Source organism: Colius striatus, chromosome Z, assembly GCF_028858725.1.
Source record: "Colius striatus isolate bColStr4 chromosome Z, bColStr4.1.hap1, whole genome shotgun sequence".
In the NCBI taxonomy this organism is placed as follows: Eukaryota; Metazoa; Chordata; class Aves; order Coliiformes; family Coliidae; genus Colius; species Colius striatus.
Window position 1 is genome coordinate 4,634,453 of NC_084790.1, and position 20,618 is coordinate 4,655,070.

The 20,618-nt window shown below is 55.7% G+C and overlaps 1 protein-coding gene across 1 annotated transcript in view; it reads left to right on the forward strand.

Moving 5' to 3' along the window:
* The window catches only part of SRCIN1 (SRC kinase signaling inhibitor 1), a 50,634-nt gene that overhangs the window by 4,509 nt on the left and 25,507 nt on the right, over positions 1-20,618 (forward strand). Inside the window, exons 2-3 of the mRNA XM_062017589.1 lie at positions 386-669; positions 14,176-14,199. Coding sequence (XP_061873573.1) covers positions 386-669; positions 14,176-14,199 — 308 coding nt within the window. The remainder of the gene's footprint in view (positions 1-385; positions 670-14,175; positions 14,200-20,618) is intronic.

The window sequence follows — 20,618 nt, forward strand, 5'->3', positions numbered from 1 at the left end:
TCTGTGCTCCAGAGCTGTGCCTGGCTCCTGTGTCTTGTCTGTGCTGTTTTAATGACCCAATGCTGTTTTACTCATGTTTTGATCAGAACATCCTGGTGTTGGCAGCATCCCAACACCTCCATCCTTCCTGCTGCCCCCCACCCCATCCATCTATGTGCCTGGGAGCGGGGACACCGCTGCCATTGCAGGAGGACAAAACCCCACACCCACCAACCCGCCAGCTGTACCTCATTGAGGGGTGACCCCCACTCTCAGCTAAGCGATCTCTCCTAGCTTAAAACCCCTTCCTCATCCCCAAACCTTAGCACTCTACCTCTGCCCCATAGCAGTCAGGCTGCCCCGAGGATGGCCCTGACCCCGCTCTGCTCTCCCCCTCCCCGTGCAGATCCCGAGAGGACGAGCACCCACATGATCTCGGCGGATGATGCCGAGTACCCACGGGAATACCGGACCTTGGGCAACGGCACCCGACGCTTCTCCAACGTAGGGCTGGTGCACACCTCGGAGCGCCGGCACACCGTCATCGCTGCCCAGAGCCTGGAGGCTCTCACCGGGCTCCAGAAGTCAGAGATGGAGCGCAAACGGGATGCCTTCATGGACCACCTGAAGAACAAGTACCCGCAGCATGCGCTGGCGCTCCGGGGACAGCAGGAGCGCATAAGGGACCAGGTAAGGGATGTCTTCTCCAGGTAGTGAGGGGGACAGGGATCCCATCTTGCCCTTTGGGGCTGTCTGGAGGAGAAGCAGCAGCTCACTGGAGGCTTGGATGGTGCATGAGATGGGTGGCTGCTTGTTGCAGCCCCTGCAGAGAACCCTTCTCTGTCCCCAAGTCTGGAGGGGTCTGAGGCAGATTACCATGTGGGTGGATTTGATCTTGCTGGCTGTTGTCAGCTGTGGAGAGGAGAATGACGTTTCTCCACGCAGAGGGCATGCAGAGAAGTGGATGTGATGGCCACGAGGGGCAACTGGTACCTGAATTTTCCGCGGAGGAGTGACACCCAGCCCAAGTCTCTGCAGATTTTGGCTGGGCTGTAAGCTCCAACCTTTATGGTGAATGGGCAGGTCTGACCCACAGGCTGGTGTCTGCAAACCCCACTGCCTTGCTGGCACTGCATGACCCCACAAGCATCATGTGATCTCACACCTCTGCAGCTCCCCCAGCCCCAGAGCAGTTGCTCCCTGCCTTAGCTCTGGTGATATAAAAGGTATAAATAAACAGTTTGCCCAGGCAAAGCTTTGCCCTGGCCAGGCTGCAGCTGTACAGCACATCTCCAGTAATACTGGGAGTGAAGGTTTGGCTTTAATAACTGTTTGGACAGGCTGTTGCTGTGAGCTCAGGTTTAAATCCCACCCTGGCTGCTGAGCCCCAGTGCTCTCCTCTGCATTATGGACCCCTCCAGACTGAGGACATTGACGCAAAACCCACGGCTAGCCCTGGTGTGAGCAGCACAAGCTCCGGGACAGGGATGCTATCTGAGCCAGGGTGCCTGGATGTGGCTCCTGGGGCAGATACTCCTCACCCTTGACTGCTCAACAAGGTGCCAGAGAGGCTGGCGAGCTCAGGGGACTGTGGGGCAGGATGAGCAGTGACAGTAAGGGACCGTGGCTCTGCCCTGGCACACGCTGCTGTGTTGTGTGCGATAAGGTGTGCATGGGCAAAGAGTGCCCAGGGTTTGGTACCCACATCCATACAGGATGTCCCTTGGTGGTCTGTTCCCTGGAGACTCAAAATCCCCTCAGGAACCAGCCAGTTCTTGGAGCAGGATCCCAGGTGATTTGTTTCAGCCCCCTTGCCAAGGCACAGGTAGCACCCCAGGGTGCTGGGGAGCCCAGACTGCTCCCTCTCTGGATGATGCCCCCATGATGGTGTTGGGGCATCAATAAATCCACACCTAAACAGGCGGTTTCATAAAAAGGCTCAGGAGAGGATGAGCCCGGGGCAGCTGGAGGAAGCTGGAAAGAAATCTTATATCATCTCCAGCTACCTCTTATATCACCTCCAACGCCTCCTCCAGGGACGGAGGCGACGTCTCCCGGCCCTGGCGCGGTGGAAAGCGATTCAACTTTGTAAGGAAAAGCGTCGGGGCCCCGGATTGCCGCCCGCACCGAGGCGGCGGCAGCAGCAGCAGCATCGCAGCCCCCTCCGAGCTGCCCCCGCCCGCCCTCCGCTGCGAGGCTGCTGCGGGGAGCACCGGGAGGGTCCTGGCTCTGCAGCCCCTCTCCTTGCAATAAAAACCCCCAACCTGGATGCAAAGGGGAGTGGTGAAATCCCGCAGAGCGGCTGTGATTTGCAGCAGCCGAGCCTGCGGGTTTCGGCTGGTTATCGATGGCGGCTTTGCCAGCGCCGTCACCCTGAGCGCGGCCGGGTGCAGGGTCCGTATCGGCGCTGCCACTCGTCAGATGCAGCAGTGACATTTCCAGACGCAGGGTAATATTTCTCAGGAATTAACTAGGAATCTTTTCCCCGTAACTACATTGATTTAAAGACTTAAAAAAAAGAGCAGCAGCTATTAACAACAAAAAAAAAATCCAGCTCGTGTTGACTCGGGGTCTGAAGAGCTTTGAGGGGGGTTTAGAAGGTGAAAGAAAGATGATCTGGATTCTGGAATGATCTTCTTTATTTCTGATTGCTTGGAGCTGTGGGTGCCCAGTGGGACTGGGAGGGTCTAGGCATCTCTTGACACCAGTCAAACCCAGCTTGGAGGGTTTGTGTGTGGTGTGAGGATCCCCTGGCTTCACAGGGGAGGGCTCCATCCATCATCCCAGCCTATTTGCAATTGAGAGGAGAAGAAAAGAACCCTCAAATCTTTTCCCCCTCCCCCCCCCCCTTTCTTTTTTCTTCATTTTCTCTGCAGGTGGTAAATAATAACAGGGAGAAAATGAACCTAGAAACAGTAGAAACCCCAGGTGCCAACCTTTAAATGACATTGGGATACAAAATTCTGGGCCTGTCTGAAACGTTTGAAACTTGCTTTGCAATTCTAGGCGAGGCCTGGCAGGTATTTCAGATCACAGGCTTTGCTATTTTGTTGTGGGCTTTTTTTTATTATTATTATTTTTTGGCTTTTCTTTAAAAAAAAATTCACATATGAGATGGTTTGCAAAATCAGAGGCGAATAGAAATGTTTCAGAAATGTCAACATCCCTTTCAGCGTGGCAAAGCCTGCAGCAAAACGCCATTGTACTCGTGCACAGGAGCTGGAGAGTGAGTGCAATATTAATTCTAATCATATGTATAATATAACAGAGCAGGAAAAAAAAAATATATAGGCAAATAATGGTACCAACACCCAGCAGACTGCTAGCAAAGCTGTGGAGAAGGCCAAGGCAGCAGCTAGCTCATTTAAAACCCGTCTGGGAGAACGTGTTAAACGGGCACGTTAACACTAAAGAGACGAATGGGAATCAGGATGAGGTGGCTGATGGAGCACTGCTGGGCTTTGGGACTGCTTTGGGGGTATAAATCCTGGCTTGGGAGGGGGAAAGTCACCAAGAGAGAGGGGGGCACAGATAGGTTCCTCATCTCTGTGTGCATCGGTGCTCTGGGACGTGATTTGGCTGGGGCCAGTCCATAGTGCCTGATGCTGAGCATACAGAAAGTTAGGAACAAGTAGTAAAATAATGATCTGAGGGTTTAAGAGGGTAATTCCATCACCTCTTCGTGTTTCTCACTAATATCCACGTTGCTTTTGGATATGCTTTTCTTCACGGGGCTCAGAGGGTGTGTATCAACTGGGAACGCATGGTTTTACACAGACAAATGATAAACCCCAGAAAATAAGGGATTACAAACCCTCCCTTGCCCATAACCAGTAAAATGTATGCACACCAGCTGTATCCCAACTTAGCCCTGTCTACACCAGCTCGTAAGCTGCAGCACAGGGTTAAATACCGCAGCGGAGCTGGAGCAGAAATGTGGCTCTTTTGGGTCTAAAGAATAGTATATAAAAGCTTGGATTTAAGCTTGTCCAGTCCTGCTGCAGCAAGAAAAAAAGAGAAAGGCTTGAGAGTGTGTTGAGGTGTCAGTGGCTGCCTGACAGCTGCAGATTTGAAGAAATCTAATTTTGGAATAAATAACTCCCAGCCAGCCCAGGTGCAGGTACCCACCAAGCCAGGACCCTGCTCCTCCTGCCTCAGCAAGGGCCCCTGTGGCACTCCATTGGGTGCATTGGTGGTGTGCAAGGTGCAGGCAGCGGTGTAGGCAGGCTGGGGAGGTGCTGGTTTGCTGCAGCTGGCTTTGTGCCTTAGTTTTCCCCAATAAAGTGGGGCTCTTGCCTGCTTCCCTGCCCTGCAGCAGGGTCTGCCACCACAGTAGGGACATACGGGGGCTGAAATTTGGGGCTGGGTGTGTGTGTGGCTGGGGTTGGAGGCAGGGAAGAGTGATTCTGCTGTCTTAACAAGGAGTGAATGTTTGGATGGGTTATTCTCAGGAGGGCTTTGCCCTTCTCCATAGTACTGGTAGCTTGATGGCTCCTGGGGTTGGGCCAGGTCTGTAGCTGGGGGCTGGGGTGCAGGCAGTGGGGTGGGTCTGGCATCACAAATGGTGGCTGCAGCCCCTACTCCTGCCTTCAGACCCAGGTGATTAAACATCCCTGCCCCATTGCATCCCCATTCCCCCATCACCCATCCCTGCTCCATTGCATCCCCATTTCCCCATCATCCGTCCCTGCCCCATTGCATCCCCATTCCCCCATCACCCATCCCTGCCCCATTGCTCCCCCATTCCCCCATCACCCATCCCTGCCCCATGGCACCCCCATTACCCCCTCACCCATCCCTGCCCCATTGCATTCCCATTCCCCCATCACCCATCCCTGCCCCATTGCTCCCCCATTCCCCCCTCACCCATCCCTGCCCCAATGCTTCCCCGTTACCCCCTCACCCATCCCTGCCCCATTGCATTCCCATTCCCCCATCACCCATCCCTGCCCCATTGCATTCCCATTCCCCCATCACCCATCCCTGCCCCATTGCTCCCCCATTCCCCCATCACCCATCCCTGCCCCATGGCACCCCCATTCCCCCCTCACCCATCCCTGCCCCAATGCTTCCCCGTTACCCCCTCACCCATCCCTGCCCCATTGCATCCCCATTCCCCCATCACCCATCCTTGCCCCATTGCTCCCCCATTCCCCCATCACCCATCCCTGCCCCATGGCACCCCCATTCCCCCCTCACCCATCCCTGCCCCAATGCTTCCCCGTTACCCCCTCACCCATCCCTGCCCCATTGCATTCCCATTCCCCCATCACCCATCCCTGCCCCATTGCTCCCCCATTCCCCCCTCACCCATCCCTGCCCCAATGCTTCCCCGTTACCCCCTCACCCATCCCTGCCCCATTGCATTCCCATTCCCCCATCACCCATCCCTGCCCCATTGCATTCCCATTCCCCCATCACCCATCCCTGCCCCATTGCTCCCCCATTCCCCCATCACCCATCCCTGCCCCATTGCATTCCCATTCCCCCATCACCCATCCCTGCCCCATTGCTCCCCCATTCCCCCATCACCCATCCCTGCCCCATTGCTCCCCCATTCCCCCATCACCCATCCCTGCCCCATTGCATCCCCATTCCCCCATCACCCATCCCTGCCCCAATGCTTCCCCATTCCCCCATCACCCATCCCTGCCCCATTGCATTCCCATTCCCCCATCACCCATCCCTGCCCCATTGCATTCCCATTCCCCCATCACCCATCCCTGCCCCATTGCTCCCCCATTCCCCCATCACCCATCCCTGCCCCATTGCATTCCCATTCCCCCATCACCCATCCCTGCCCCATTGCTCCCCCATTACCCCCTCACCCATCCCTGCCCCATTGCTCCCCCACTCCCTCCCCGGCGCCCCCTGGTGGCGGCGCGGCGGCAGGTGGAGTCGCGGTTGCCATGGTGACCGCGCCCCCGATCGGGGCGGGCGCGCGGGGCCGGCGGCGGCGGCAGCGGCGGGAGGTGGCGGCTCCGCTCCGAGCCGAGCCGAGCCGAGCCGTGCCGAGCCGCTCCTGTCCGAGTCGCGCCGCGCCGCTCCGGTCCGAGCCGACCCGAGGCGAGCCGAGCTGCTCCGAGCCTCTCCGGTCCAAGCCGCGCCGCTCCGAGCCGAGCCGTGCCGTGCCGTGCCGAGCCGCGCCACTCAGCGCCGAGCCGTGCACAGTCGCCCCGGCCCCGGCCCCGCCCGCCCCGCGGAGCCGAAAGGAGCCGAGCGGAGCCGAAAGGAGCCGAGCAGAGCGGGTGTGGAGCGGAACGGAGCGGCGGCGCGGAGCGGGGCCGGTCGGCGCTGCGGATCCCGGCCCGGGCTCACCTGCCGCAGGTACCGGGAGCGAGCGCAGTCCGGCGGGGCGGAGCGGGGCGCATCCCTCCGGCGGGGTGGGTCGGGTGTCGCGGTCCCCTCCTGTATGCCGGTGTCCGCCTGCCCCTTCTGCAGTCCCCAGACCTCTCATTTCCCGGATACCTTCGTGTTCCCTCCCACCCCAGCGCCGGCATCACCTTCCCCAAAGGTGCTGTTCCCCCATCCCGAAATCCTGGTCCCCCTCTCCCACCTCGATCGCTAACCGATGCCTCCGATCGTGCTCTTCTCCAGGGTAGGGGCACCCCTTCTCTTTCCCTTCAGCTTTCCCTCTTTCCCTTTCAGACCCTCGTTTCGCTCCATCCCCACTACGTTCCCTTTTCCTTAGGATCCCTTCACTCACAGGCTCCCGGCGGGGTGAGGGTGGTTGTTCGTGGGTGCCATCGTCCTTGTGTTTCCCTTTGGTGCAGCAGCTGGTGGGGGGGACCTCACCATGCTCCCCCCCCCAGGAGCACCTGGGGCTGTGCAAAGTCCGCGGTGGTGCCTCTGCCAGCCGCTATCTTCCCAGGGCAGCCCCTAGTTGTTCCTTATATCTCTGTCTGCTCCCCGCTCTCCTTCTTGGGCAGCTGGAGAGGGGCAGATGGTGCCCTGGGCATGCAGCATCCCTGCACTGTGTGTGGGCTTGTCTCACCTCCAACTCTCTTGGCCAAGCGTCTTTCCGGGGGGGCACCTGCTGGCAGCATTGTTGTTGTCTTCATGGGGTGCCTGGCAGGTCTGGGGGTGCCCCCACTGCACAGGCAAGCCATGGGGTACCTGGATACTACTGCTTTTGCAAAACCAGTGGTGATGGTGGTGGCTTGTGAACTCTACCTGAAGTGAATGGGTTGGTGGGAGCTCGGAGCAATGGGAGTAAGAAATGGGGCTCTATGTGTCTCTTTCTGGGGTCTGATCTTGGTCTCCAGAGGTGGAGTGCATTATGAACTGCTGCAAAGTCCTGTAATGGTGGAGGAGAGCATCTGTGGCTGTCAGGACTAATATGAACGAGCGTGTGTGTGTGTGTGTGTCCCTATGCAGCCAGAGCTGACTCTATTGATTCTTTTATTTTTTTCCCTACTGGTAGCAATTCCTGGCTGATTAAAAGAGAACCTGGCCCACATTTTGGCTGGGAATCATGTCCCTGGGAGGTTGGAGTCGTGCAAAGGTTTGTGGGTCACCCCACTTCTCCTTGGGCTTTATGCACAGAGCAGGGAGGAAGCAGATCTTGAAGTCCCCGAGAAGTGGGTAATTAAATACGGCCGTGTTGGTGGCAGCGACAGCAGCCCCGGGGAGGGCATTCTTGAGCCCATGGTGTAGTCCAGCAAGGAGATACCCCATGGATGCCCATCAGGAAACTGGATCTGTCTCCATCCCAGCGGCAGGTCGGAGTTGGATCCAGCTGGGCTCTCAGCACTCCCTATTTCCTCACTGTGGTTTGGGGGAGCGTGGTGCCCATCAGGGCTGCCAGCTTGGAAAGGGTATGCATATTCCTGCCCCTCTGGCACACACCGCTGTGGGGATGTGAATGCCTGCATCCATCCCTGCCCTGCTACCCAAACTTTCCACCTTTTCCTAACCCAAAATTGTCTCGTTCTGCCTTTGCGGGCTCGGGGGGGTCCGTGTGAGACAGCCGTGTGCTGCTGCCGGTGCCGCGGCGCTGGGCTGGTGCTGAGCGGAGTTAGGAGAGACAAAGCCAAAAAGCCGCAGGAGGCAGAAAGGCAGCTCCCGTGTCCCTGCTGCGGATGCAGAGCTGCCTCCGGCCGTGCTGGCAGCGTCAGGCAGCGAGCGGGGAAGGGCAGGTCGGTCTCCATCAGCGGCTGCGTGTCGGTGCCCTCTGCCTCTGCCCGCCCCCCTCCTCCCCTCCTCGGCTTTGCTGCTGGCTGGGCACGGTGGGGGCTGCAACCTCGGCTGCACCCCACGTTGCCGGTACCTCCCGGGGACCCCGCGGGGGGAGGCAAGGCTGGCGGATTGGGGGGGACGCGGCTGCCGTCACCCCACGGGGAAATGGGGATGCAGTATGGACAGAAGGGATCCTGTGCAGGAGGATCTGTCCCTCCTCGCCCTTGGTTTGGGGTTTCTGGGGAATTTGAATGCTGGGATGATCTTCCCTGGGTTTGGAGGCACCCGATGGAGAGTGGAGGGCACGACAGAGCTTTCGGGGGTCGGACGCTGGTGCTGTCTGTGGCAGATCCCTGGCTGAGTGCGGCGGGGAGCGGATGAATGCTCGCTGCCTGCTTCCTGCCAGGTTTTACCTTGCACGTCCCTATTGTGTTGGTCCACCTACGCCGTGCTGTTGCCATAGCTACTCTGCAATCTGATCTGCTCAACTTCTGCCTGCTTTCCCTGCCTTCCCCCCCCCCCCCCCCCAAACCTTTGCCCCTGTTCCCCAGCTGTCCTCCCCATGCCCTGGGAGCAGGATGGAGGTTGGAGGGGACCTTGGCCCCTGTGCTGGTGTGCAGGGACAGGGCAGCAGCGGGGCAGAGATACCGAGCACTCCCCATGGTGAGCAGGCTGGGGATGTGCTGAGCACCAAGCCTGAGCCCCAGGGAACCTGCAGCACAAGAGGACTCCCTGACCTTGGATGTGGAGGCCAAAGAAGGGAGATGTAAAAGCCCAATCAGGCAGTTGTATGTCTGATCCTCAGGCAGAGCACTTGTCCTTATGCATCACTACTTGGGAAGGCATTGCTAAGGACAGACGTTGCTGCTTTGCTTTGTGTTGGCATCAGGAATGGAGAGGATCAGGACTACAAACCCACTGATGTCTGAAGGTGCTCTGACATCACCTGGGCTTCCTCAGAGACACTGCATTGTAGGTTAAGGCTGTGATTGCTGCTGGAGAGCTGATGAACCTCTCCTGGAGTGAAGGCTAGTGCATGGGCAGATGGAGGGTCAGTGCAGTCCTGCAGGCAAACTTTGAGGCAGGCCAGGGATCTGTCGGTGGTGCCAGCCACTAGGTCACTGGGACTACCTGCTATGGCATCTCTGGAGACATCTCTTGATGGCCATCAGAGCTTCTTTGGGCTGGGGACTGGAGACAGATGCAGTAAACCCCAAATCTCTGCCCAAAGACGCTTGTGCCTGAAAGAGGAGCGGGGAAGCAAGTGTCTTGGTGCCCCTTTCACAGTGGGAGCTGGGCTGGAAGACTCACCAAGGCCCCTTAGGGGCCCAGGTCTGATGGGAAGCAGCTCCAGTGCTCCTGCATCCTGTCCTGTCTTCTGCTGGCCTGTCTTTTATGTGCTGGGATACTCAGGTTTGAGAAGTCCTTTGGCAATAATTGCAAGACCTCAGCTGACAGTATCTGCAATGCACAGTGTCGGTGTCACTCTTCACTCTATCTGGTTACTGTTTGCTTTTGACTCTCTATCTTGTCATTTTGCCATTTCCACTTTAATTCGTTTGCATTCAGCTCTCTATCTTGTCATTTTGCTATTTCCACTTTAATTCAGTTCCTCTTGTGCTGAAAAGCATAAAAAAAACCCCCTCTAATAAGGAGAAACAGATTAAATTCACTTTACTATTATTTTTCAAGGAGATTTTTGTTTGTCAAGACATTGTGCCTGAGGGGAACTCTATCAGAAACTGGAACTCCTGAAAATGAGTTAATTAAAAAGCCAATGAAACTGCCTCCATCCCTCCCTTCGGTAGAGCGTGCTGGGGATGCTGCTGCTGTCCATTTTAGAGGGACTCATTCGGTCCTGCCTTGTTAATCACTAACAGATTTGTGTTATAATTGCTAACCAGGGGAAGTCTGTCTTGGTCAAGGCAGTGACTCACTTGGATTTCATTTAACTCCCATCTTCTCCTGGGACAATCACAAAGATTTGGGTTGTGTCCTTTTTATTTTTTTAATTTAACTGCAGAATGTTCCCCCCAGCCCTGACTTTCCTCTCCGCTGCAGCGTGCATGTGTGTGTGCATGGGTGCATCTCTCTCAGCACTTGTGTGTGCAATGGGTTTGTTTCCTCATGGCTGTGGGTTCCCAGGGGCGTCTCAAACCCCCATTTTGTGATTGTAGGTGTGCTCCCAGTTCCTAAGCGTACACACACACACACACATGTCTGTGCTTTGGGGACCCCCCCCCGCCCCCCAGTCCTAGTTAGCCCATCATTTTGCAGCATCATGGTCATGACTTTCATTGTAATTATCCTCTCAGCCTTTGTAATTCTTCATACCTTCTGCATAGCTCGACTGCAAGCTCTGCTGCTGGTTTTATCGTTGTAAGGAGGCTGTCGCTTCAAATCCTCTCTCAGACCATTATCTCCCTTTGATGCTTTTGAAGAGCCAGCGATATGTTAATTCTACCTTGGCCCTCTCCTCTCTCCTTCTCTTTGTACCGATCCACCCTTGCTAGCCCGGCTGGGGAGCTGGGTAGTGCTGGGGCTGTCCCTGGCTTTTGGGGAAGCTGATGGGAGCTGACTGCATTTGAGGCTGTGGCTGCTTGTGCTACCCTGGCCCCCCAGTCACTGCCACATCCTCGGGCACAGCCTGTGCCCAAAGTGGGGAACCTGCACCAGGGGAACACATCTTCATTGCTTTGGGAGATTTGGGATGGGTAGAGGAGAAGCAAATGGCAGGATGGGCTGGGCAAAGAGCCGATGTGGCAAGGACAGATGGAGCCCCCGAAAGGACTGAGTGATGATGCCCATCACCCACTTGGCCCTGGCAGACAGCACCAGATTGTCAGCCCTGGACAGGCCAGCCTCTCGGCAGGACACAGGCAGGGCAGACAGTGCATCCCCTCATCCCCATCCAGCCCATGCTGGTCCCTGCTGCAGGCAGAGCTCTGCCTGGAGGTCCTGCACCTCTCCCAGGGGCTTTCCTGGGATTGGATGCAGCGTGGGTGCTGTGCCATCCTGCTGTATTCTCCAGGTCACTCTAACCAGCCCAAATGTCTTCCAGAACATTCTTGATTCCCTCCCACAGCACTTGGGGTTCAGACAAGCTCATTGTCGGTTTGACGTGGAGCGGCTGTGTGCGGTGGGGATGTAATTTATGGACTTTGTGATAAGCCTGTCCAGTCATCCTAAAATAATAAATAAAATACATACCAAGGGCTGGCACGAGATAGGATCAGTAATATCAGGGTCTGAGGAAAATTACTGAGACTCCTCAACAGCAAAATAAAGAGCATGGAAGAGAGGGATGGGGGGGGAAGTTGCAGGAGGAAAAAGTCAAAAGCATCTGTCTCCCACTACAGACTGGGTCGGGGCCCTTGGGGGACAGGGACACACTGGTTTGGCCACAACTATTCTTGGCAGTGCTTGGAGTATTTGTCTGAAATATCTGATTGCATTGTGGAGGCCCACTGCAAGCCATTCAAAGCACAAAGGAGTTAAGAAGGGGAGTGAGCAGCAAACCCTCCAGCATATCCATGCCTCCAGGGACCAAGCATCTCTGGCATGCCCTCTCTGGGTTGGGGGAGGTGGATCTCACCCCAGCACCCTTGGCTGGGTGTACTGGTGGGGAGAACCAGCTGCTTGAGGAGGCAAGGCTGGCGAGGGAAGGGGGTGAAGGATGTACTCCTGGTCCATCTCAAATCGGCTGTGATGTGTGGAGAGTCTCTGTGTAGCCGAGTCTGGCCTTGGGGAGTTCAGAGGAAGGCTGCTGAGCAGAAACATCCTTACAGAACTGCTGCCCTGCACAGCTTCCTTTCTGAATCAAGGCACGGCATGTCAAACCCTTCAGGAGCTGATGCAATCCTGCTCACCTCTCCCAGACAGGGAGATGGGCTGTTGTTTTCCCCTGTTTTCCTGCTGCTGGGTGAGCTTCTGCCTTGGGGAGGAGGTCAGATGGTTTGCCTTTGCCCTTGGCAGTGCTGCAATTTGGGCTTTACCCCTGTGCACGGCCAGGCAGGTACCAGTGTTGCCAACCTTCTCTCATGCCTGACATCTTGTCCTCGGTGTTTTTTGCCCAGCATCTTGCACAGGGAGCTCGGGCTGCAGAGAGCTGCTGGTGTGTTTAATTGCTGGATGGGATGGATGGCTTTGTTTAGTTGAGGTTTCTCACTTTCAAGCTCCTGGTGTTTTGGAAATGCTTTAGGTGTCCAGGATAGGTTTGTATCCTGCTGGTTGTTATCTAATAGTGCCTGGTAATCACAGCTCTGGACTTCTATTTCGGGTTCTGCCTCTGAGTCACGGTGTGCCCTTGGAGGAGACCTTTGTGCCTTGAGGCTTGTCTGTATGGAAATGCTGCACTCCTTTGACTTAAATCACTTCTAAAGCAGTTTTGATTTGGTTGAGGCAGAACTTGGTTTGGGTCCACTGATGTTTTATGGAATATGAACACGAACTGCAGCTTGAGTTGGAATAAGAGCATTCCATTGATGCTTGAGATGAGTTCAAGGAGTGATTTTTTTGTTCATATACATAGACTAGGCCTCTATCTACCTTGTCAGCAGAAGGGTTAATACCCTCACAGCAAATCTGTTAGTGGATTGTTGAAATCCTTGGACAAATGGTTTAAAGTTATTGCAACTGCTCCCTCTGCTCCCAGAGCGTTGGGATACCAGATTCCTCTGCAGCCACCTGTGCATTGCAGAGACTGGTGGGGACTGGGGGCTTGGTGCAGGAGCTTCAGTTCTATTAAAGCTAATAATAAAACATCACCCTCTAAGTCACAAACTAGGTTTGCAGCCACAGTGATTAGGGGGTGGTGGCACAATAAATGCTGTGAATAAGTAAGGTGATAGATGGGTGTGAGAGAGGAGAAAAGAGCAGTCAAGAACTTTGATCTCAATAAAAAGACGATTGGGATAAAAGCTGCTCCTCACCTGTTTCCCCCACCCCACCCGTTCTCTGCATGTCTTAGTGACATCAAAATGCATCCCCTTCCAGCGAGGTGGACCACAGCTCTTGTCACCACATCAAATGCCTTTCCTCCTGGGCACGCTGCCTCCTCACCAGTGGGCTCAGGTGCTGCTGGAACCAGGGTGCTGCTGCCTGGGTGGGCTCCAGGGGTACTGGGGGCCAGCCCTGGGTGGGGTGAAGCTGCTTGTGGTGGTGCTGTGCTAAGTGCATGCCCTGCTCTGACGCACTTCGCTTTGCCTGTGGCAGTGGGGAGCTCGCCTGTGCCCGTCTGGCAGCACGGTGTGCTGGAGATGCTCAGCCCCAATGTGCCCTCAGTCCCTGTGTTGTCTCCTGAGGACTTTCTGGGCTCCTATGGCCTTTTCCTGGCTGTGCAAGCCCAGTGCTGTCCTGGGAGGGGGTCCTGAGGCTCTAACTCCGCTGCCTGATGGTGCATACCGCAGCGAGCCACAGCTCTGAGCATCCTCAGGACTTTCAGTGCAATGTACCACTGGTGATTATCAGTGGGTGGCTTGGGAGCAGAAAGCTCGGAAGCTCTGCAGCTTGCTGGGCTGTAAGCAGTGCCAGCTCCTGTCATTCTCTGCAGCACATTGACTTGACACTGGTGGCAACGCTGTGAAGAAGCCACAGAGGGAGGTAGCAGGGGCAAAGAGAGGGACTGGAACATCCCTTTCAAAAGGAAAATTACTCTGGCTTCCAGCACCAAATCTCAGGGCCAGCACATGCCAGACACTGCGGGCATACCAGTGACTCCAGTAGTGATGCTGGGCTGCCATCCTGCTCCCTGCTTTGCTCTGCTTCGGCTCCCTCACACCCAGGTCTGCATTCACCCATCGCCGCCCCTGCCTGCTTGCATGACCCTGCTTCCCCTTCGCCAGCTCTTAGCAGCATGAAGCTTCAGCAGCTCGTTGGGAGGGGGACTTGAAGCAGAAAGGAGAGCAGGTGTAGTGTCGCAGTTTGAAGTCAGCAATTCTCAAAAGGAAAACAAAAGTCAAACCAGAATCTTAATGGTTTTTTGTTTTCTTTTCCTTTTGTTGTTTTATTTTTTGTTAGCAACCCAACTACTGGAGCTTTAAGGTCAGTATGTCTGATTTTTCATGCTTCTGTTTGAAATGCATGCACTTTTCCACCCTTGCCTCATCTCTGTGTCTGTGTAGGGGGGTGGAAGCTCGAGGGGGGTTTTTTTTGTCTTTTTGAGGGTTTCTGTGACAAAGTAGTTTGTTCTTATCTCAGCAGAAGTTTAAGCTGGTGAGAAGGATGTTATGCTTTTGGGTTGAGTTGTTGAGATGAATATCTTGCCCTCAGTTAGACCACTATCACCTGCAGTCAAATGCTGCTGCTTTGGAGTTGCTCCATTGCAGCAGAGATCTCAGTTCCAGGCAAAGCTCAGAAAGGAGCTGGGTGGGCTTGGAAGTCCCACCAACAGAGCTCCATCAAAGTGCCAGCTCCCAGGCAGAGATACAAGGGTTGCTCTGATTGCCAGCCGCCTCTTCTTCCTCCTCCTCCTCTGGAGAGCTGCCGAGCAGGGCCAGTCCCTCCCGTGGTGCCCGTGCCAAGCACTGGGACCTGCCGTGGTCACTTAATCTGCACTTGGCTGCTTGCCTGGCACCATTTTGCCCTTTGGGCTCCTCTTCTCCAGAGCCCCTCATTTCCCAGAGAGCCCAGGCTGATCCTATGCTGTTGGGCAGGAGATAAAGGGAGTTTTGGGGAAGTGGATGGTGCAGGTGTGCTGCTCCCTAAAGCTCAGCTGTGCCTGCACCTCACAGGACGTGGTTTTGGTGGAGAAGGAGAAGGAATGGGCTTTCCAAAGCAAATGTTCTGCTGGACCCCAGAGAGCAGCTTGTGTTTGTCATGTGGAGGGATCTCTAGACCAGACAGCAAAGATTTGTTCAGCTGGTGGTGTTGGGCTTCGAGGCAGGGGGAAGAGACAGCTCTGTCCTGCATTGGCCATAACATCCCATTCCCATTTCCATTGCATTGCGTTCCCTGGAGAGGAGGAGGCTGAGAGGAGACATAATCACTCCCTATGATTGCCTGACCGGAGGTTGTAGTGAGGTGGGGGTTGGTCTCTTCTCCTCAATAAAAAGTGACAGGACAAGAGGAAATGGCCTCAGGTTGTGCTAAAGGATGATAGGTTGGAGCTGGGGAAGAACTTCTTCCCTGAGAGGGTTGTCTGCCCCTGTGCCAGGCTGCCCAGGGAGGTAGGGAACTCCCCAGCCCTGGAGGGATCCCAAAACCATGGAGCTGAGGTGCTGAGGGCCGTGGGTTAGTGGTGGGCTGTGCAGGGTGTGGGCATGGATTGAATTCAGCAGATTTAAATGTCTCTTCCAAGCAAAATGATTCTGTGATCCCCTGCCCTGTCGCTTGGGTGTTCCAGTACCAGCCTGTTGTTGGGAGGCAGAAGTCATTGTCTGCATTATTGCCCCAGGTTCTTGGGTTCTTTGTGCCTAAACCCACCACTCCCAGGCTACATGAAGTGGACCCCAAGGGCAATCTCCTGGCTGCAGGGGCTGAGGGTCTGTGCCCCGCCTGGTGATTCCTGCCAGCACCTTGCAAACAGTTGCCCTATTGTCTGGCAGGGTGAAGTACGCATGTCATTATGACTCCCCTTCCTCCCTCCTCCTCCTCCTCCTCCTCCTCCTCGCCCAGGGATGCGGTGGCAACACTTCAAGGTCAGGCGTGTTGCTGGATGACCTTGGCGTGTGGTCCCTGGTGGGTTTGCCCTTCCTGTGGATAAAACAGACTCTTCTCTTTGCTTGGCAGCAGAGAGTGGGGGCACTGGTAAAATGCAAAACATGTGCACTTGTTCCGAGGTTTCATTCTTGAAGTACTTACAACATAAAATGCGTCTCCCCAAATATTCAGCTGTCTGAGTTCCCACCGGCTGGTTTGAGCCGAGTGCTCTCAGGGACATTCCTGGCACTTGATGGGGTGTGTGTGGGGAGAGGCACAAAAGCCTTTTTCTTTTTTTCCCTACCTTTTTGTTTTCCTTTCCACTTTCTGTGAGGAAGCAATAAAATGGGGCTGAACTCGAGGGGTTGCCCCACAGCAGCGGGATCCTGGGGCTGGGGGTTTGCAGTCACAGAGGGTGCGTTTGCTTTAGCTCTGTATTTTTCCACACGAGCCTGGAAGTACTTTTGCATTGCAAGTGGAACATCTTCCCCATCTGTGTCTGCTGTGGAAACATGCTAGGGGTTAAACCCCCCTCTGCTTCCCAGATGAGGGCAGCTCCAAGCTGCCTGACCCCACTACCAAGTGGGGCATGAGCCAAAGGCAGCTGGGGATGGCTTGTCACAGGGAGAGCCCTGCAGAGAGGATGAGCCCAGCAAGCAGGTGCCGGGGGCTTCCTCGAGGCCACCACAGCCACCTGCATCCCCTGGGGTCTTCTGTAGCTGCAGGCTGGGTCTGGGAAAGCTGCCTCCCATCCCCCTGCGCTCTCCCCAAAATAAAACTTTCATGACCCTTCAGGTTCCCTGTGTGTGTCCAGCTGCCACCCCCCCAGCCAGCCTTTCTCTGGGGCTGAGCCCCAGCTGAGGGGCGATGGAGGGGTTGTGATGGTGGGAAGGGTTGTTCTGAATTCCTAGGGACACCCAGGGACATGGTGTGCTGCTGTTGCTGCCGGGTGCCTGGGGCAGGACCTGCTCTCCCCCTGCCCTGGCGATCCCCCTTCTGCCTGAGGACAGGCTATGGCAGAGGCTGGCTGCAGTTCAGGGCTCCCCAGGCACAAGCTTTGGGGCAAGGGGAATGCTGCATTGCTGTGTTTGTCAGCTGTGGAGATAAGCAGATGCTCTTGTATGTCGGTGCCATCATTGCAGAGAAGGGTGGAGGAGATCATGCTGTCTCCTTCGCATCCCCTCGTGTCTGTGGGTCCTGCTGCTGCCCTCAGCCCTGTCCTGGCCTCCTGCCCCGTGCTCCAGCACATCCCTGTGATTTCTGCACTCGCTTCTAGATTGATCCAGCTTCACTCAGCTCACGAATGTCCCTTCCTGCCCGCCGGCCCTGGCAGTGCGCTCGCACAGAGCCATCGATCCAGCTGCTCCATAGCCACTGTCATGCTGCTGCTGGTCCCCATGTCCCCCAGGCAGCTTCCTGAGCCCCTTGGCTGGGGCAGCCTGAAACCCACCCACCTTTCCATCACCTAAACCACATCCCAGCTCGCAGCCACCATCCCTGCTGTTTGGGGTGACTCCAACCATGTTCTGGGTGCCAGCCAGGGCAGGAGCATCTCAGCCCCGTAGTCTGCAGGGCTTGGAGGCTCCAGAGACCCAGCCCTGGATCTGTCTGGGAAGGCAAATTCTTCCCCAGGGATGCAAAGAGGGAGAGGTTCCCAGAGCAGTGGGGCAGTGCTGAGGGCTGGGGGCTGCTGCTGTGCTAACAAAGGGGGTGGGCTGGCTTCTCACTGTCACTTGTGGGCTGGAGGAGAGATGGGAAGAACCCAAAACAGAGCCTCAGATGAGCTTCTTTGGTGCAAGGACTTTAAAAGAGCATCAAAGAGACTAAAGCAAAAAGACTTAGAGCATGGAAGGGAGAAGGCAGGGGGGACAGGACATATTTTTTTTAAAAGAGGTGTCTGGTGCTGTGTCAGCACAGCTCCTGTTCCAGCAGCAGTGGTGCCTTGATAGGGGCTTGGGGCTATGGCATGGCCAGGGCACTGTGCCTCCCGGCAGCCCCTCATCTCCTCAGCAGGAGCTGTTTCCACCTCGCCAGCAGGCCAGGGACTCGAGGCATTTGCCCAGCTGGTACTCTAAGCCAGCAGTGGTATTTACTTGCAGGAGACAAGCAAATAGCAGGCAGGCTTAGCTCCTGTAATCCTGTTGGTCCTGCATCAGCCCTTCTCCCCATGGCCTTGGCGTTTCCTGCAGGTTGTTTTGTTGCTCATGGGAGGAGGGCACTGGGGTGCAGCTGGCATAGGAGAGTGTCACATCTCCCCCCACCGTCTCTTCTGTGCTCTTTGCTTTTGGGGTATTTGCTGGTTTCTGGCCTGTCCACAGGAGCTGCTCTCCTGCACTTGGTTACGTGTTGATCCTGTCTGTGTTCGCTCCATATTGTTGCAGTTGTGTCCTTAGGGGTAGGAGTGGGGAAACTGAGGCAGGGTGGGACTAGGTGGCTTGTTTGAGATTACTTGTGGGAGATGCAGCAGCACAACCTGCAGCAATGCCTAGGCCATTGTCCTAGATTTGAAGCAGTTTACCTACAGCTGTTGCTGCTGAAGTTGTTGGGGTGATTTTATTTTCACTTCAAACCAGCCCCTCTGAGCCCTTTTTTTTTCCCCAAGAGATACCCACACGTGTTAACCAGGGGCCAGCCTGGCTGTGTACAGCTGTTAAAGCAAATCATTCCTCAAATGCCAAAGAGCTGAGCCTTGTCACTCGTCACTGTGAAGCTCCCATCACTAATGCTGCTAACCTGAGTACCCCCACTGCTTTGCACCCTGGGCTGCCTCCCCTCTCTTGGTGGCTGCACCCCTGTGACTCCCAGCAAGGGTTTGTCCCGTCTTCCCCTTGTCTCCTTTCTGCTGCTTTCTCACACTTGGCTTTGCTTCCCATCCACCAGCATCCCGGAAGGATGTGGTAATTTGCTTATTTTTGGAAGCTGCTGTCACACAAGAGAGAGCAGCCAGAGCAGGGATTGAACACAGGCACCACTCAGACCCGGCGAGGAAAGGGATGGCTGGGGTCAACGTCCACACAGGGCTGAGGTAACAGGGACGGAGGCAGGACTGGCACACTCACCCCTACAGGTATCTCCTGCCACATTACCCCTCCATCTCCTGGTATTGCCTCAGCCCCAGGGGAGGTGCTGGATCTATTTCTGAACCCCCCTACCCATTTGTTCAGGGTCTTATGACAGCGATGCTCCCAGCCCCATGGATGCCAGGTTGGAAATGCCCAGTCGAGGAAAACAACTCCATGAACAAAAGGCTGCCTGTCTTTGCTGGGAGGTTAATGATTACACTCCCCACAGGAGCCAAGGTTGCACTCAGGGCTGGGAGATAAAGATGAGTTGGACACCACATATCCCCATGCGTGGTGCCAGGACCAGCCCTTCCCTGGGTACCAGAACCTTCTGCTGCCCCATTGCTAGTGGTGAGACCTCTCCACCCCTGTGCTTTTGGGGAAGAAAGCAAGCATTTTGGAGGACTACACAGTGTCCTCAGCATGGCTGGACTTGTGGTGTGGCAGGGACAGCCCTTGGAGGCATCCTGATGCTCTCCACTGGGCAGGTACTGGTGCCAATCCTGAGAGGAACTGGGAGGGACTGCCACTGTGGTGAGCAACCAGCAGCCACCTCAATATTCATGAGGCTGCAGAGGATCCAGGCTTTTAAATATTCATCAGGCAAGCATAGGCAGGAGGCTGCTGGTGTCATCAGAAAGGGGAAAAAAATACAGAGAGGGGGGCAAGCAGCCACCTGTGTCCCCCACCAGGCCATGTCCGAGGGCAAAAAGATGTTTTCTGCTTGGAATTAGGACATCCAAGTGTCAGGCTTCTGGTCATCACCTTCAGAGGGCTGGGCAGCTCAGGGGCTTATGCAGGGCAGGTGTGATGGTTGCTGGTGTCAGGGAGGGATGGGTGCTGGTGTCAGAGAGGAGATGGATGCTGATATCAGGGAGGGATGGATGCTGGTGTCAGGGAGGTGCTTGCTGTAGGTTTCATCCGTGTATGGGGCCCATCACAGAGTAACGAGCTCCTGCCCAGGCTCCTCCTTACATCTGGCTGCCCATAGCAGTTTTGTGCACATCTGGTGGGGAAGGTCCCTTTCTTTAGTCAAGGGGTCTGGTTTAAAAAAAACAAACAACCCCTAATCCGATTTTAACGCTAATCCTGTTAACATTGAGATCAGGATTAATTCTGGGTTAATCGGGATAATCCTGACAAAATGTTGAGCATTAGACGTTGTCTGAATTGTTGCTGCCGTGAGCAGCACTTTGGGCTTGGTGGTGAGACCTGGGCGGGGTGAGAGGGGTAAGGGCTAGTGGAGGGGCATGGAGAAGCTAAAGCCCCTTTGGATGGGGGAGACTCCTAGGATTTCCCTTGGTATGATGCTCAGAGCACCCTGAGCCTCTTATTTCTTCCACCTTTGCTGCTGCAGCCCCAGTTACCCCCAGTTTTATTTCCTTTTCTTCCCAGCTGGGCATCTCCTGGCTCCTCTGACTGCAGAGGCAGGAGATGGGCTACTGGAAATCCCTCTCTGCTGGAGCTCAGTGCTCCTGGCTGCTGGGGCTGGTGTGAAATGCTACACCAGGATACAGAGGGGTTCATCTGTGTCATCTTGGCTCCTGCTCATGAGGATCGAGCACCTGAGCTGGGCTGAGTGGGAGGAGACTGGCACCACGGCCCTGTGCATGCAGTGCTGGGGCAGCCGGGCTGCCCTGTCTGAAACTGGTACGAAATGGGAGAGCTGATACCCAGGCTGGTGAGATGATGCCCAGGTGCCAGGAATGTCACCTCTCAGTCGAGGATGCTGCCTTCTGGTTGGAGATGCCCCCTGAGAGG